The following is a 15,635-nucleotide window of genomic DNA, read 5'->3' on the forward strand; positions in this document are numbered from 1 at the left end:
GCAAACTTCTCCAGAGGCTGAGGCATGGGGATCAGAAAGTGAGTTCCAACCTGGGCAACTTAATGAGATCCTGTTTTAAACAAGCAGCTGGGGCTGTCTGTGGTGGAGTGCTTATTCAGATGTGGGAGGCCTCAGTTTGATCGTCAGTACTGAAAAACATCACGGGCACAAAAGCTGGTGTGGAGAGAGCATTGGTCCTTCTGCTCCTGTCAGTGGAGAGACTGGATGGGCAGCACGGGGCAGCACGGGGCATGCACGTGCCTTGTGTGGGGGGCTACGGCTGGTGTCAAAGGACAACTTTTGGGAGTTGGTTTTCTCCCTCCACTGTGGGACGTAGAAGTTGAACACACGGGTGGTCAGGCCCAAGCAGCAAGCATGCTTACCTACTGAGCCATTTTGCTATCCCCTATGCTTCATATAAAGCTGTCAAAATGACAGAAGTTGGTACACTTCAGACATATGCTGCGTCCTTATCCCCCCCGCCAATGGTCACCAACCAGAACAGTGGGGAATTAATTCACTTTAGCCCTCTTTCCTACCAGCACCCTCCTGTGTTCCGGGGCTGTTTAGCCCAGAGCCCCAGAGCCAGAAGTACAGCTTCCCGCTTGTTCAGACAGATGGGGACGGGAGCTTTAGCGTAAGTTAAGGTGAAGCCTGTGCACTTTATGTACCTTAAGTCAGGGCTGCTCAGAAAAGAACAATTATACAACTGTTTCTGTGGTGACAGCGGCCACTTAGCGAAATCACTGTTTTAAAGAAGGCCAAGTTAGTCTCCATTTTTAACAGAGAAAACATCAGTGTTTAACTGGGACTGGCAACAGGAGTTGTCCCCAAAAAGTGTGTCTAGATTAACAAATCGTTAGTGAATAACTGAATGGGTTTTAAATGCCCTCGTCCTGGGAGCAAACCATCTCTTTAGTTACTTAACTTTTTCTTTCTCCTCACTCATCTCTTAAGGTGGCAGCGTCACCTTCCTTAAAACGATGGCTGGTGAGTAAGGGAAGGAACCGATGTGTTGAGTTTACCGGAAGCAGACATGGTGGGGTTGTAAGGAGAACTTGGCATAGGTGTTAGGGGAAATGGAGAGTGCAAGGTCAAAGGACAGTGTGCTGTGCTGGAAAGAGCACAGACTTTTCCTGGGAAGTTCAATGTTCAGCTCCTGTTCTCCCATAGACTAGCCGAATGCCCTCACTCCTCCAATGGAGGTCCCATCTGCTTACCAGGGCGGTTATATCCAAGCAGCAGGGAGTGGTAAAGCAGACGGTGTTAAGTTAGAGGAAGTCGGCAGTCTGGGCCTGAAGCCTTCCTTGTGCCCCGGGAAGCTTGGTTCCTAGACTCCAAACTAGGACAGTAGAGGAAGGGCCAGGACTGAGAGACCTTTGTGCGGCCTGAGCATGGCCAATGTTTCAACATGTGATCTTGGCTGGCATCACTTCATGGAAGCGTCAAGTCTTTCAGATTTGCTGGGAAGCTTGGAGATTGGCTTATCCTGCCCTGATTCAGGAATCTCTCCCAACGCAATAGGCTCAGTTTATCTTTGAATGTCCCCACGGGAGCCATGTTTGACCGCACCGTTTCCCCTGCTCCCCTTCCCTGCACCACTGAGTCTACAGCAGCCCATCCTCTCACCCAGATCCACATACCTTCTCTGCCTCATCTGCTCCCTTTTTCTTCCCAGCCCCACCGTTGTTGTACGCTCCACTCTTCCTCTAAACACCTCCATCTGCATTCTCATTAAAAAGTCCGTCCGTCCGTCCATCCGTCCGTCCGTCCGTCCATCCATCCATCCATCCATCCATCCATCCATCCATCCATCCATCCATCATCCATCCCCACAGCCATGAAGTAGACCGGCCACAGCCACAGATAGGGAACTAGAGGTATGGGACTCCACTTTGGGGCCCTCAGGATGACCTCTGACCTACTTCCAGGTGAGGAGACAGAAGCGTCTCTCATTTTCTGTGCTCATAAGGAAAAGTCTCTGCCTGTGGAACTATGCACATTAAAGTCCGGCCGCTTGGTTTCCACCGGTGCTAAGGCCCACAGAGCATGCGCATTCCCACCGAAGAGCCGTAGCTTCGCCCATGGTACCTTTCCCCTCCTGCGTCCAAGTGCTGCTTTTCGAACTCCCAGTTTTTGTTAGGGGCATAATCCCATTCTACCTCTTCAGCGGCGATGTAAAAGGTTCTTAGCATCCCGTAGGGCGGCTCAGAAGGGTCCCTGTTGCCACAGCTGCTGACCTCATAGATCTGACCCATGCCTCTCGTGAAGTGGTGCAAGGTGGAACAGAACACCTTGAAAATACCTGAGGAGAAAAGGCTTGACATTATGACCACGACTTGATAATTCCGGTAGTAGTAATCTTACTAACATCTTACATATTTTATTCCAACGCTCAGTAACCAGTAAGATGGACTTTTACAATGCTGACCTCCTGATAGGTATAAAACGGAGCTTATGAGGAATAAGTTATTTTTTTGTTTTTGACTCTAATAATTTTGGAGGGAAAACTACTACATAAAATTCATTTGTAGTAGGGGAAAAATTACCAAGAAAAGATTTCTCTGGCTCATCCCTGTCAACACACCCCTGCCTACAGTCACTCCTGGAAAATTACTGATCCTAATGACTCTCTCAGCCCTGCCCAGCTTACAGGGAACTAATTATCTATGAGATGAAAGATCTAGACAACATTCAAATTAGGCCATGGCTAGGGATTCTGCCCTGAAGGATTTCGTAAATTATAAAGCAGTATGTATGCAAGAGAGTCAAATCGATTATGTCACTACAGCCTCAAGCCAGGGAAGGTCCTGAGGATCATGATCTAGATAAAGAGGAAGCAAAAAAAGATCAAGATCAACTGCCTTTCTCCTGGAGTACCAACAGTGACGTCTGACAGAAAATTGTGCAACTCAAAAACTACATTTCTAAATGTGTTGGCATTTTTCACCAGAACATTATGTGAACTCACTGAGGATATCAACTGTCAGTGAAACTATTGGATCAATCTCCCCATTCTCTGACAGACTGTTCCTAGAGGCAAGTGATTAACAAGCTTGTCCATAGCCACCCGTAGGTGCAGGGAGCGTCACTGTGACTCATGTCGTCTAGATAGTGACATCATTTCTGGATGAGCAAAGCCAGTTAGTTCAGTGTGTCCATTCAGCCCATTCTGAAAAGAATCCCCATAAAGCATGGTAAATACAAGTGTATTATTAGTATTACAGACCTAGGAAGATCTTTGTGAGATCAGAGAAGACACCTGGGAAAGACCTCTCTCTACACAGGTTCTACCAGACAGAACACAGTCAAGAGTTCTCTGTAGCTCCTAACAGCAGAGCCATTATCTTCTCTAGGAGCAAAGGGAAGCAGTGTCTTTCTGTCTGCCATCTGTGCTGCTCCCTCTCCCTCTCCTCTCTCCCTCTCCCTCTCCTCTCCTCCCTCTCCTCTCCTCTCCCTCTCCCTCTCCCTCTCCGTCTCTCTCCCTCTCCCTCCCTCTCCTCTCCCTCTCTCCTCTCTCTCTCCTTTCCCCCTACTTCCCTCCTTCCTCTGTCTCTATCTGCCTCTGTCTATCTCTCTCTCCCTGTGTGAGTGTGTGTGTGTGTGTGTGTGTGTGTGTGTGAGTGTGTGTGCGCATGTGGGTGTATGTGTGTATGTGCATGTGGAGGCCAAAGGATAACTTGGGATGTCTTTCCTCAGGAACACAGACATGTTTTGAGATAGTCTTTGGCCTGAGACCCGTTAGGCTAGGCTGGCTGGGCAGTGGGCCTCAGGGCTCTCCCTGTTCCCTCAGTTACAGGGTTACAAGTATGTGTCAGCACATACTGAATGGTCTTTAATTATCTATTAAAGCAGCTATGCAGTATTTTATTTTTAAATTGAAGTATATATAATATATACCGATTATGTATATATAATAATCATATATGATAATATAATCATATCATACATGATAATATACTCATATAATATATTCTGATTACAGTTTCTCCTCCCAAAGCTCCTCCCAAGTCCTTTCCAACTACCTTCCCACCCAAATCCACCTCTTTTCTTTCATTAGCATACAGACATCTAAAAAAAATAAGAAAAATAATAACAACAACGACAAAACCAGGATAGGACGAAACAAACTAACAGAAGAAAAAGAGGCAAAGAAAAAGCGTGAGGCCCACATATTGATGTAGTGACACATATATTTACAGACACAGAAGTCCCATAAAAACTGGGAACAATGTATATGCAAAATGGCTTTAGGGATAATAAGTAAACAAACAAACAAGTAAGAAAGAATAAGAATAATGTCCAGACAAGGCACTGTGAAACAAGATGCACATAGATTCTTCATGCAGGGGCTGGGGATTGAACTCAGGTCCTAATGCTTAGACAGCAAGCCCCTTACTAGCTGAGCCATCTCCTCAGCCCTCTACCTACTTCCTGATTATTCTCTGTAACTCACATATAAGGGACAGGAATTATTGAAATAGCCAGACTTTTTTTTTTCAGTCACAGATTTATGCTCACCACCAGCACAAGCCAGAAGCCATCACTAGGATGAAGGTCTTTAGAAGCCCATGAGGCTTATGGGTAATGATCCAAGCTCTGGAGTAAGATACCAGATTGCTGCGTGTACACCACTGGCTCCAAGTCCCTGTTTGAGTTGGTCCCTGTTCCTATGGATTGGGAGAGTTTGACTGTTCCCCATCCCTGCTCTTTTTTAGTGTATGCTTGAAAACAGGATTGTGCTCAATGCGGCCCTTGGGTTAGGTGATTTACAACCAATGGGGTGCATGAATGCAGACAGGTGGAACACTGTAGGAGCGAGCGAGCATTCCAAGACAAAGAACCCAGAGCTTCCATTTGCAGAAAGCTCTCGGGCAAAGGTTTTGAAGGATCAATCTCAACTTCTTAACCGACCACATAGCCAAATCTAGAATGCAGTCAGGAAGTGGAAGGTTCATTGTTACATGAGGTGTCTATCGGGCGCTCCTCTCAGAGAGCATCACCACAGGCTCTTGCTAACATAGATGGAGACGTTGAGAAGGGAACAGGTCGAATGCCCCGCACAGTAGTCATCTTCACTGGTAAGTAGGATGCTCTTATGTGTTCCTCAGTATCTTTTCTAAAACTGTCCTAATGGCCCCTTTAATGTGGAATCTCTGAGGGTAGGAAGAGGTTCCAGAAACAACATGGACTCTAAACCCAAGGCAGCTTTGCTTCTAGGGAGAGCAAGGATGCTCAACAGAATGAGGGGAAAATCAGTCTTCAATAACTCATCCCCAAACCACAGTCCATCCCCAGGGGAAGGACACCAGGCTACCGTGAAAGCTACATCCACGGCTTCGTAGCCTACAGCGTCCACTAGGCTGTCCATGTCAGGTAGACGCTTCAGGGGATAACCTCAGCCATGTTTGTGCTTAATGAGAGCATGAAGTTCTGGTTTCTATCTAACAGGGATTTCTCTCATGGATATGAATTAACGTATTTGCCTAGTGTTCACAAGGATTTACCTCAGATTCATGGGGATTCAGCTGGGGTTCACATGAATTCACCAGGGGTTCACCTGGGTTCACCTGGATTCACTGGACTCCCCAGGGTTCATGTGTGTTAACCCAATATTCACATGGACTCAACTAGGGTTCGTGTGGGTTCCACTAGATTCATGCTAATTTGCCTAACGTTTATGCAGCTCACCTAGGATTTGTGAACAAAGTCATGCAAAGGACTCTCAACTCTGGTTCTTCGTTAGCAACTCCTCTATCTTTTACACTCTACGTTTGCACTGAAATAGCCAGACATCTGACTCCATTCAAACTATATCTGTTTCTAGAGCCTTCGAAGTGCCAAGGCCTGCTGGTTTTTCTTGGAGGAGGATTTTATGGCGACCCATTGAATCTGCCCACCTGAGATGGCCCTGGCAACTTTACCTGAATGGTCTGGCTGCATGAATGCCGTTGTGGACATATGGGGAAACAGAGCCAGGGAGTCCCGATGAGTCCCTCGTAGGTGGATGGTGTTGCCTTGGAAATAAACTCCATGCATGTCTGTGTCGGTGCCCATTCCAATTAAGTGCCAGGAAACTCTGTCCTTCTTGCACATGCTTAGGCCTGGCTGGTTGCCGTACATGTAGCCATTAATAGCTAAGAGGAAGGGAGAAGAGAGTGAGTGTCCACTGTAATTCCAGTCGTACGGCAAACACCGTCTCATAGCGTACTTATCAGGGTGCTTGTGAGACAATCTCAAGCATGTGAGCTGGACATAAGATCCTTGCTATTAGAGAATGACTACTACTAGAAAACATGCTACAAGGTGACTAGAACTAACAAGAAATCTGAAAATATACTAAAATTGTAAAACACATTAAAATTAGCAACACATGTTCTAAGACTGGAATTCTAAGACTCTCTAAAGAACAAACCAGGTTGGTTTTTGCATTTTTTTTTAACACATTGGCATGTCACAAGAGCACCGTCCTTATAAGAATGTCATTGGAGGAGACTGGAGAAATGGCTCCATGGTTAAGAGCACTGGCTCCTCTTCCAGAGGACCCCCATGGCTGAGAACTAACCTGGTGCAACCATTTGTAACGCTAGACCCAGGGATCCAAATCCCTCTTCTGGTTTCTGTGGGCCACATGATGCATGAGCAAATATGCAGGCAAAATGCCAATCACATAATAAAATAATTAAGATAATTCTCAAAAACTATTGTCGATTGACTTCATTATCTCCCCATATTCGTCTGGAAAGTTCTTGATATAAAATAATTTTCTTTGAGGTTCTCGCCCTGTTATCTCCTTGTCTCAGGCGACTTCCTGAGTTAACCCACTGAGGTCAGTCCTTTGATTCACACAGACTCTCATTTGGAGTGGCTTTGCATTCGCTTCTCGAAGCTATCAGGCGCTCATTTGCAGAGTTCATAGCTGCTGAGTCATTAGGAAGTGCTTCAGAAAACAGGCATCGCATTTGCTGATGTGACCAGTGGACACAGATTGGGGTTGATCAGGAAGCCGTGTGTGTTGGGAAGGTTAGAGTGTAACATAAATAAGCCTGGTGTACGGTAACGCTCACTGCCTTACCCCCTGAGACAACTGGGAGGTCTGTGGGTTGTGCGAGCATGAGGACTGTGATGGTAATGTTCACTGATGACTTGACCAGACTGGGAATCACCTAGGAGACACACCTCTAGGTGTACCTGTGAGGACATCTCCAGAGAGGTTTGCTGAGGGAGAAGATGCCCTCCCTGGACAGAATAAAATGGAGAAAGCACACTGATTGCCAGTATGACAACATTACTTTCTGTTTCCCAATCTCTCTCTCCCTCTCCCTCTCTCTCTCCCTCTCCCTCTCTCCCCTTCTCTTTCTCAGTCTCTTTCTCTCCTTCTCTCTTTTCTCTTTCCCCTTTTCCTCTCACCCTCTTTTTCCCCCTTCTCCCTCTCTTGCTCTCCCTCACCCCCTTCTCCCCCTCCTTCCCTCTGCCCACCCCTCTCTATTCCTCTTCCCCTCTCTTTCTCCCTCCCTTTCCCTCCTCCTTCTAACTCCCAGTTTTCTGACTCTGAGTACAACGTGAGCAGCTGCCTCTTGCTCCTGGTACCATGTTTTCCTCTCCATGGTGGATGGTCTGCTCAGACTCTGAGCCAGAATAAACCCTTCCTCCCTTAAGTTGCTTTTGCCGGGCATTTTTGTCAGCAGGAAAGAAAAAAAAAGAAAAAAAGAAAAAAAAAAAAGAAAGACCCCACCCAGCATCAAGGAAATAGCTAAGAAAATGAACAAGCCCATGCTTTCAGGGTGATCAGTTACTGTTGCCTTGTCTATGGATCCCAGTCCATCAGTGGTAGCTCTCTAGCACAGTGCCTTTTGGATGGTTTTGAAACGTTACCTCCGATTCAGTATGGATGAATGCTATGACTGAGTGTTTAACTGGAGAGTTCGTGTAACTATGATGCACACTTGGTGTCCCAGCCAATGCATAAGCAGGGAAGACTAGCTTCCACACATCAATGGTCTTCTCATATGACCTTCTTGTGAGTAACATTTCCTTTCATTTCTGTGTCTGTCCATTAAATCTGTGGTACTCACCAAGTGTACTTAACTTTAGGGTTATTAGTTGAAAGCCCTGGGGTGTCTAAGGAAACCTATATTTTTAAAGAGATAATGATAATTTTTTTTAAACTAAATCTTGTCTACGGAGTTGGAAATAGTGCTGCCGCACTTGGCTGAGGTCAAAGAGAATCTTCCCTGACTCTAAGCATGCATTTAATGCTTCTATTTCCAGACCTTTCATTCACTCACTCACTCATGAATACCATTTGAATACACACAGCCCACGGCAGAGCAACATAGGAAGCCCTTTATCCTCAGTCTTTGGTTTTCTCCCTTCCGCGCCATGCAAACGAGTTTGGAACTAAAACCTAGTTTAGCTACAGCAGAGCTCTCCTGGAATCTGTTACTGAAACTCATTGCTCCCCAACTCCCACAGGTCCAAGTGGGGGCTCTGTTAGACCTCAGTACTGGGAATCATGGAAGTCTGAGACCTGGTTACTGAGGGTTATTGTGGCCTTGGACTTTGGGAACTTCCTGAAGTGGGAGGGTCTTGGGAGTATGCATTCTCCTATATTGTGTTTAAGGGTGATAAACCAGTATTTTGCTTGGAAGGGAAATGGGAGGCCTCAGCGCCTCCCATGCATGCACTGAAATGTTACAGTGTGTTAGCAAGTTGGGCAGCCGCTTGCTCCTTGTGTTCTGGAGTCTGGCCTCTGGCTTGCTCCCTGGCTGCATTAGGCAACATGGCTGAAACCAATGCTAGTCACAGACAATCACTGGGTGGCTTGCCATTATGCCATGGTGTCATTAATCCCAAGTTAAGGTGCCGTGTGAGCCGCTCGTGTTTGGCAAAGTAATCCTTGCAGCAGGTGCTCATTGTAATTGATTCAGAACACTTAGGGTGTGTGTGTGTGTGTGTGTGTGTGTGTGTGTGTGTGTGTGTGAGAGAGAGAGAGAGAGAGAGAGAGAGAGAGAGATCATTCCCCATGATCTCCTGTTATCAGACTGGATGTGGGACTTTGCCAGTCACTTTCTATACTTTGGCTCTTCTGTGTTCTTTGTTACTTTGCTTTGGCTCTGTGTCCAATGCCACAATGTTTTAGAAGTGTCAGACCCACAGTATCTCTGGGAGCTCATGAATCTGAAAGAGTGAAATGGTTTACCTCCTGACCAGGAGTGATAGCAAAGGCACCAAAATGAGGCAGGCTCAGTAGCATTCCCCAGCCTCAGCCCAGTCTCTCTCACCATGCATCCGGTTGGATTTCACAAACTCCTTGTCCTCTTTGTCGACACTGAATGGATGCCAAGTAAACTTCTGGATGTTTTCATCAAGATAGCTGCTGAAATTCTCATCAAAGACTGTGAACAGTAGGTAAAACTCCTTGTCGATTCCTTTCTAAAGGGGATGAAGAACCAAAGACATACATCACACAGCTTGAATTAGTTCTAAAATTCACCAAAATGGATTGTCAATGTTAGCTATAGATTTACCCATCATTTCATAAATCAGGACGCTGAGTGCGGCCTGTCCCTTGTCTGCCTGTCCCTTGTCCGCCTGTCTCTAACATGCCTGCCATCCACACCACCCTCTGTGCTGTCTCTCACTTTCTATGCTGTTGCTTGCCTCACAGTGCTCCTTAGCAATGCTTTCGAAACTATTGCTTCTCTCAGTGACATGATGTAGGCTCAGTGGCCCTTCCCTACCCACCGCTCTACCTGTATTCTACACATTTCTGTTATTGTGTGTGGAAAAAAACAGAGAGTGAGGAGAGGAAGAAGGAAGAAGTGGAGGAAGGGAAATAGGAAAGAAAGTAGGGAAGAAGGAATGAGACAACATGGAATTTGGGGGTTTAATTGAGTGGTTGTGTGGAGGGCAATAATGGTCAGAAATCAACCTTATGTCACCTGACCATACCCTATGACACCCCTTCACCTCTGGGAGAGAGTGACAACTGACTGGAAAGAAACACTCTTCTCTAAACCCCTCCTTCTCTCTACCTACCCAGAAGAATTGTGAGCAGGTTTCGGTCTACAGAGAGACTGACATACATTCTAAGGCACGTTTTACACAAATGGCTTTATTTGGGGCCAAATGCTTTTTCTCTCTCAACCAAATATCAGGTTCTTAACTGCAGGCTTTTGTTTGTTCATTTGGGTTTTTTTTTTTTTTTTTTTGGTCTGTTTTCGTGGGTTTTGAATAAGCAGTCTCACTAAGAATGGTATTTGTCGTAGCAACGTCCTCTGCAAACTCCAATTTGTCATTGAGTTTTTCGTTTCTAATTTTCACTCCGTTTCCATTGAGTAGGTACGGTGTGAGAAGTGAAAGCGAGGCTCTTCACCTGTACTTCTGGCCCTTAGCCCTTTAGGCTCAGGATTTCCCAACACAGTGAGGAGCAGGTTAGTATACCGGGGAGAAGAAGGGTTAGAGGCCAAGTCCTATGTTCTGATGACCATCAGACTTACTAGGAATAGTTCCTGGAGTCACATTCAGTGTCCCTGAGTCTCAGTTTCTCCACCTTTAAAATACAAACCACCCTGCACTGCCTTCTCTTGCCATTGAGGCCCAGGGCACATGTTCAATGCGTTACACATGTAGACTTCCCACCGTTGCTCCCTCTCAGGGATAGCTGACAGTCCAAGATAGATCAGGATGTCTTCTGCCCTTAAAGCCCAGTTAGACAGTCCTTGAGTCCACACAACGGCCTGTGCAATGCCAGATACCCTGAGATACAGTGTTTGAGTAAATTGCCCTGCTCTCTCTGACTAGGAGGTAATTGTCGAGGTAAGCTGTTGAGTGGGCAGATTTTCCACAATTCATCCATTAGTTCCAGCTGTGAAGAGGCAGCGTGAGATCCTGCCCTTGTCCATCCATCACTGCAACCACCTGGCTCTAACGTGTGGGCATCCACACCACCCTCTGTACTGTTTCAGAGTTGGGACTTGGACATTAGCTATCTACGCACCCTCTCTTCCTCAGCCCCATGATTAATTTCCAGTTTCTTACAGCAACCCTCAGCTTTGGCACAGACTGGAATCACCGGGAGATTCTGATTGGACTGGTCTGCAGCATTTGGATAAAAGATGCTGGAAATGTTCACAGATGTGCCCAAGTCCAAGAAACCTCACCCAGCAAGAAAGATCCAATCACATACCCATATAGATCTCTGAAGGTTCCAGAATCGAGGCAACATACAGGTAAGGAAGGCAACCAAATACCAGCGACACCACAAGCAGAAAGGATAAGGTATGGGTCAGAATCTCAAAAAGAACCATGGAAAGTCAGTTGCAGAAGGAAGGGACCCTGTTTTGTTACTGGCTGTTGCTGCTTGGTCTCCAGCCAGGCTGCTGGTCCCTCCCACCTACACCCCTGGGAAGAGCGTGGTGACACTGTCGGCCTACCTGTGTCCCATCGGCATTGAGCGTGCCCTTTTTGCAGACCAACAAAGGCCCCACAAGCCCAGCACTAGTGTCCTTGATCGGCTGGACCGCTGAGAAATAAAGATAGGTCAGGCACGGGGGGTCGTCATCTGTCGGGCTGACGCTTTCTGGCACTGTCCACCGGTAGGTGAAGGTTTCACCGGGCTTGACATGAGCCCCTGGTTTCAGAAATCCTGAGGATGCAAATGAAACAGTTTCACACAGCCAAGAACGTCAAGCTTGCCGAGGTACAAATTTCTACCCTGAGATCTTTGGACCTCAGATGCTATTTTATGTGATAGAAGTTGAAATTGAAGTGTTTTCTTCTTCACAGATTATATCCTATATTGTATCCATGCCATGTTCAGCTGGTACTAAGAGAATTATAGTATTCCATTCACACAATTAAATACAACTCAGTAAGATACCACCAAATATCTTCTATGTGAAATGCATCAAACTCAGATACCCTGAAGAGTTAAGCAAGAATCCGATCTTTGGGGGCTGGAAAGAAGGCTCAGCAGTTAAGGGAGTGTACTGCTCTTGCAGAGGACCTGAGTTCAAGTCCCAGCACTTGAGTATCAGGTGGCTCACACTGCCCGCTCGAGCTGCAGGAGACCCGATGCCCTCTTCTGTTCCTAGTAGGAATGCATGTACTGCATGTATACATGCACAGACATACGTACATACATAAGAATTAAAAAGCAAATTGTTAAACCAGAGCACTCTCTTTAACGAGCTTACAACATGAGGGGGCAGTGTGCAAGTACAGCGATTAAACCAAACAACAGAAGCGAGTGTGTGAGCGTGTGACCGGGGTTCAGAGCTGCAAACAGGCAACAAAATGGAAAATGTAGAGATCACTGCTGTCCCTGCTGTCGCCCGTGTGAACTGTGAGTGTCCCTCCTGTTCCAGTTACCCTGAGCATCTTGAATTGGGGGTGAGGAAGGCAGGCAGGGGTGCAGTGAGCACAGGAGGCAACGTGAGTCTGAGGGAGCATCTCCACCCTCTGTCCTGCTTCAACCATCAGCGTCACCGTCAAGCTTGCTCTCCCCTGGGCCTGGCTCTATTCTAGATCACAAGGCGTTATCTCCGGTGGCCATGTTGTCCAGTGCAGAGGTAGGACATGCGCCACACACCTGCAGTCTCCCGTAAGAAGTTCCTGCCACCCCTTGTGTGCACAAAGAGCCTGTGCTCTCCGCCCTGTGAGGGACAGAGGCTGTAGATAGCAGCCGACAATACTGAATGTTTTCAGTAAGTATCTGCTGGTGGATACATACATGGTACACGTTTTTGTCAACTAAACGCTGAGATCAGATTATTATCCTCATGTCTCATCTCACCAGCAGAATCTCCTGCAGTTCTCCATGTTGGGGAACTGGGCAAGACTGTGTAATCAGTCTTTTTGGCACTGAGGGAAAGGTAAGAAACTAAACTTTCCTAAGAGATAACTGTAGGCTTAGCCTAGGCCTGAATGTGCTCAGTCCTGTCCAAAGCCCTGTGAGGGTGCTGTTATAATCTGGAATTGACAGGCAAGAAGCACGTCCACATAATTTAAAGACTTGCTCAGAGTTGGGAAGAGAAGGGACCAGAGACTCGAACCAAACTTCCTCCTTCTTGTGTGTATAGTGGATATAGTTGTTCATATGGGGGGATGAACATGTGGGTGCATTCATTGAGAGGTCAGAGGTCAACTTTGAACATCTTTCTCCATCATTCTCCACCTTAGTTTTTCAGACAGGGCCATTGAACATGTAGCTCACTGGTTTCTACAATGACCACCCAATGAGCTTCAGGGATCTTCCTTTTTACACACTCTCGTACACACACACACACACACACACACACACACACACACACACACACACCAACATCGGAGTCATACACATGCTCCATTTGCTCTCAGCAGTGTGGGCACTGGGAATCCAACCTTAGGCCTTCATGCTTGCACAGCAAGCATCTACCTTCTGAGACATCATCCCTGTGCCCCTGTCTCTTTCGCAATCCGTTCCTCACTCACACTGTCCTTGGGAAGCTGGCTTGAGACTTACCATCAACATTCGGCCCTGCATCTGATGCCTTGTCATAGAACACACCATGGGGTAAAATGCTGTAGACCTTGTCAGCTTTGTTGGCAAAGGTCACTAGCAGGATGTCGCCCACCTCTGCCTTGATGACTGGACCTGGGAAGCCAGAGGAGAGGATGAAAAGACGAAGTAAATCAGAGTGAGCAGAAGAGTCGCTCTGCGAAGATGTCTGCTCCCAGGTGAGCGCACCCCCATCAAATATCAGGATGCACGTACCGAGGATTCCAAGATGGGCTTCCGAATCCGAGGGCATCTTTCTTCTACTGAAAGTGGCATCCACGTACTCCGTGTACCGAGCCTTCCAATACTTTCCTCCTATTCTGTTGTCAGCTTGTGTGAAGTACACTGCAGAGTCACTGGGGAAAGACATGGGACTCTGAGAAGACATCCAGACTCATCTCTCAGTGCAGTCCTCACAGACCTCACTCTACATCTCTCCTAGGCACCACCCCTCCCCAGCAAAGCCTGCGCAGGCCTCAGCACAACACAGCCCTGGGATCACTGACAGCTCAGCCTCCGGATCACTGACAACCCTGGGGCTGGTTCTCAAGCCCATTTCCCTCCTCACCTTTGCACCTCACTCCCCAGAGGCCCCACAACCAGAGAAGTCACAGGAAAACCCTCATTTACAAACAATTGGGTTCCAGAACACTGCCCTAAAAAGCAGTAAGGAGCTGCTTCCTTTCTCTGTAGAGCAAACATCCCTGTAGCTCTCGCTAAAGCCAATGAATAGGCTTTGTATGTAAGAAACTCTTTTACACCTGACGTGATTAAGAAATGGAGACCAAGGCACGATGTCTAGTTAATTAAATGGTTTAACCCATGGAGAAGTGTCTATAAACGATATGCCTGAAATGCCTAATTTCTAAATTCTGAAGCGCAATGACTCTCTGTGCCTCTTAAGGTATCCAAGCTGTCACCACCCAAGACTGTAAGTCACAAGTTCGCAGCCACTTTCTGAAAAATCATCTTGAAAAGAGGCTCGGAGCACTGGCTGCTCTCCCAGAAGACTCAAGTTTGGTTCCCACCACCCACATGATGGCTCTCAACTATCTGCAACTCCAGTTCCAGGGGATCTGACAGCATCTTCTGTCCTCCACGGGCATCAGGCTTGCACAGACATATACATAAAGGACAACTACCTATATGCATAAAACAAAATTATTTTTATGTCAACTTGAAAAATACTATGTACTATGGAAGCCAAGAGACTCAAGACTGGGGAGGTGGAGATTTCCACTAAGAGGAAACACTGGACTTGGGTTTCAGAGCATTTAACTGGACAAGGAGGCAAAGGCCCGAGAGGCTGTGGAGCTTACACAAGAAGGCCTTCAGACCACAGCGGCTTCTCTCTATACAGAGTCCTGCCTTGTCCCCTTTCTGATACTGTTCTACATGGGCATTCTGTAGCTCCGTGTTTCAAATGGCCTTGACGGCCATTGTTTGCACATAGGAGGTGCTAAGGAAATGTTTGATAAAAAACAAAACAAACCAAAAAGCAAGTGAGTGAGTGAGTGAGTGAATGAATAAGTTAGTGGATCTGTGAATGAATGAGAATGAGAGAGAGAATGAATGGCTAGCTAATGGGCAGACAAGTGAGTCTGTAAGTGAAGGAATAAATTAATTGAACGAGTGATGGCTCAGTTAATAAACAAGTGAGTGAGTGAATGTCTTTTTCTTGAGTTCTGATCTAGCCAACAATCACAAACAACCGTTCTCCCAGTTCTCAGCAGTGTCCACGATAAGAACTGTAGCAGCTCCGACATCATGATATCTGCCATCCGAGACGCAGTGAGATCACAGGGGAAAGCGTGCTGCACCCTGCCCTGGAGAGAGACTTAGAAACACCAACAGCATCCTTACCTGCCAGATGTATTCAGGGGAAATCCAGTGAACTTATCGTAGCCCTGGGGACCATAATCCCAGAGGACTTTTTCAGCCGCTATGAAGTAGCGCCTCTGTTGGCCCCGCATCTTCGGGTGAGGAGCATTACCCCTGCAGTTACCCACATTGTACTGTCCCAGCATGCCAGCTGCAGAAGGAGGAAACACACGCCAAACACGGCATGGATAAGATGCCCAGGAGAAAGGGA

The 15,635-nt window shown here is 46.8% G+C and overlaps 1 protein-coding gene across 1 annotated transcript in view; it reads right to left on the reverse strand.

The window, feature by feature from the left end:
* Hephl1 (hephaestin like 1) overlaps nt 1-15,635 on the reverse strand; it is a 65,057-nt gene that overhangs the window by 18,476 nt on the left and 30,946 nt on the right. Inside the window, exons 6-12 of the mRNA XM_032909916.1 lie at nt 15,407-15,575; nt 13,760-13,899; nt 13,508-13,639; nt 11,439-11,650; nt 9,285-9,435; nt 5,925-6,137; nt 2,092-2,305 (exon numbers count right to left, since the gene is read on the reverse strand). Of these exons, the coding sequence (XP_032765807.1) occupies nt 2,092-2,305; nt 5,925-6,137; nt 9,285-9,435; nt 11,439-11,650; nt 13,508-13,639; nt 13,760-13,899; nt 15,407-15,575 (1,231 nt within the window). The remainder of the gene's footprint in view (nt 1-2,091; nt 2,306-5,924; nt 6,138-9,284; nt 9,436-11,438; nt 11,651-13,507; nt 13,640-13,759; nt 13,900-15,406; nt 15,576-15,635) is intronic.

The sequence above is a fragment of the Rattus rattus genome, chromosome 8 (genome assembly GCF_011064425.1).
Source record: "Rattus rattus isolate New Zealand chromosome 8, Rrattus_CSIRO_v1, whole genome shotgun sequence".
Lineage (NCBI taxonomy): Eukaryota > Metazoa > Chordata > Mammalia > Rodentia > Muridae > Rattus > Rattus rattus.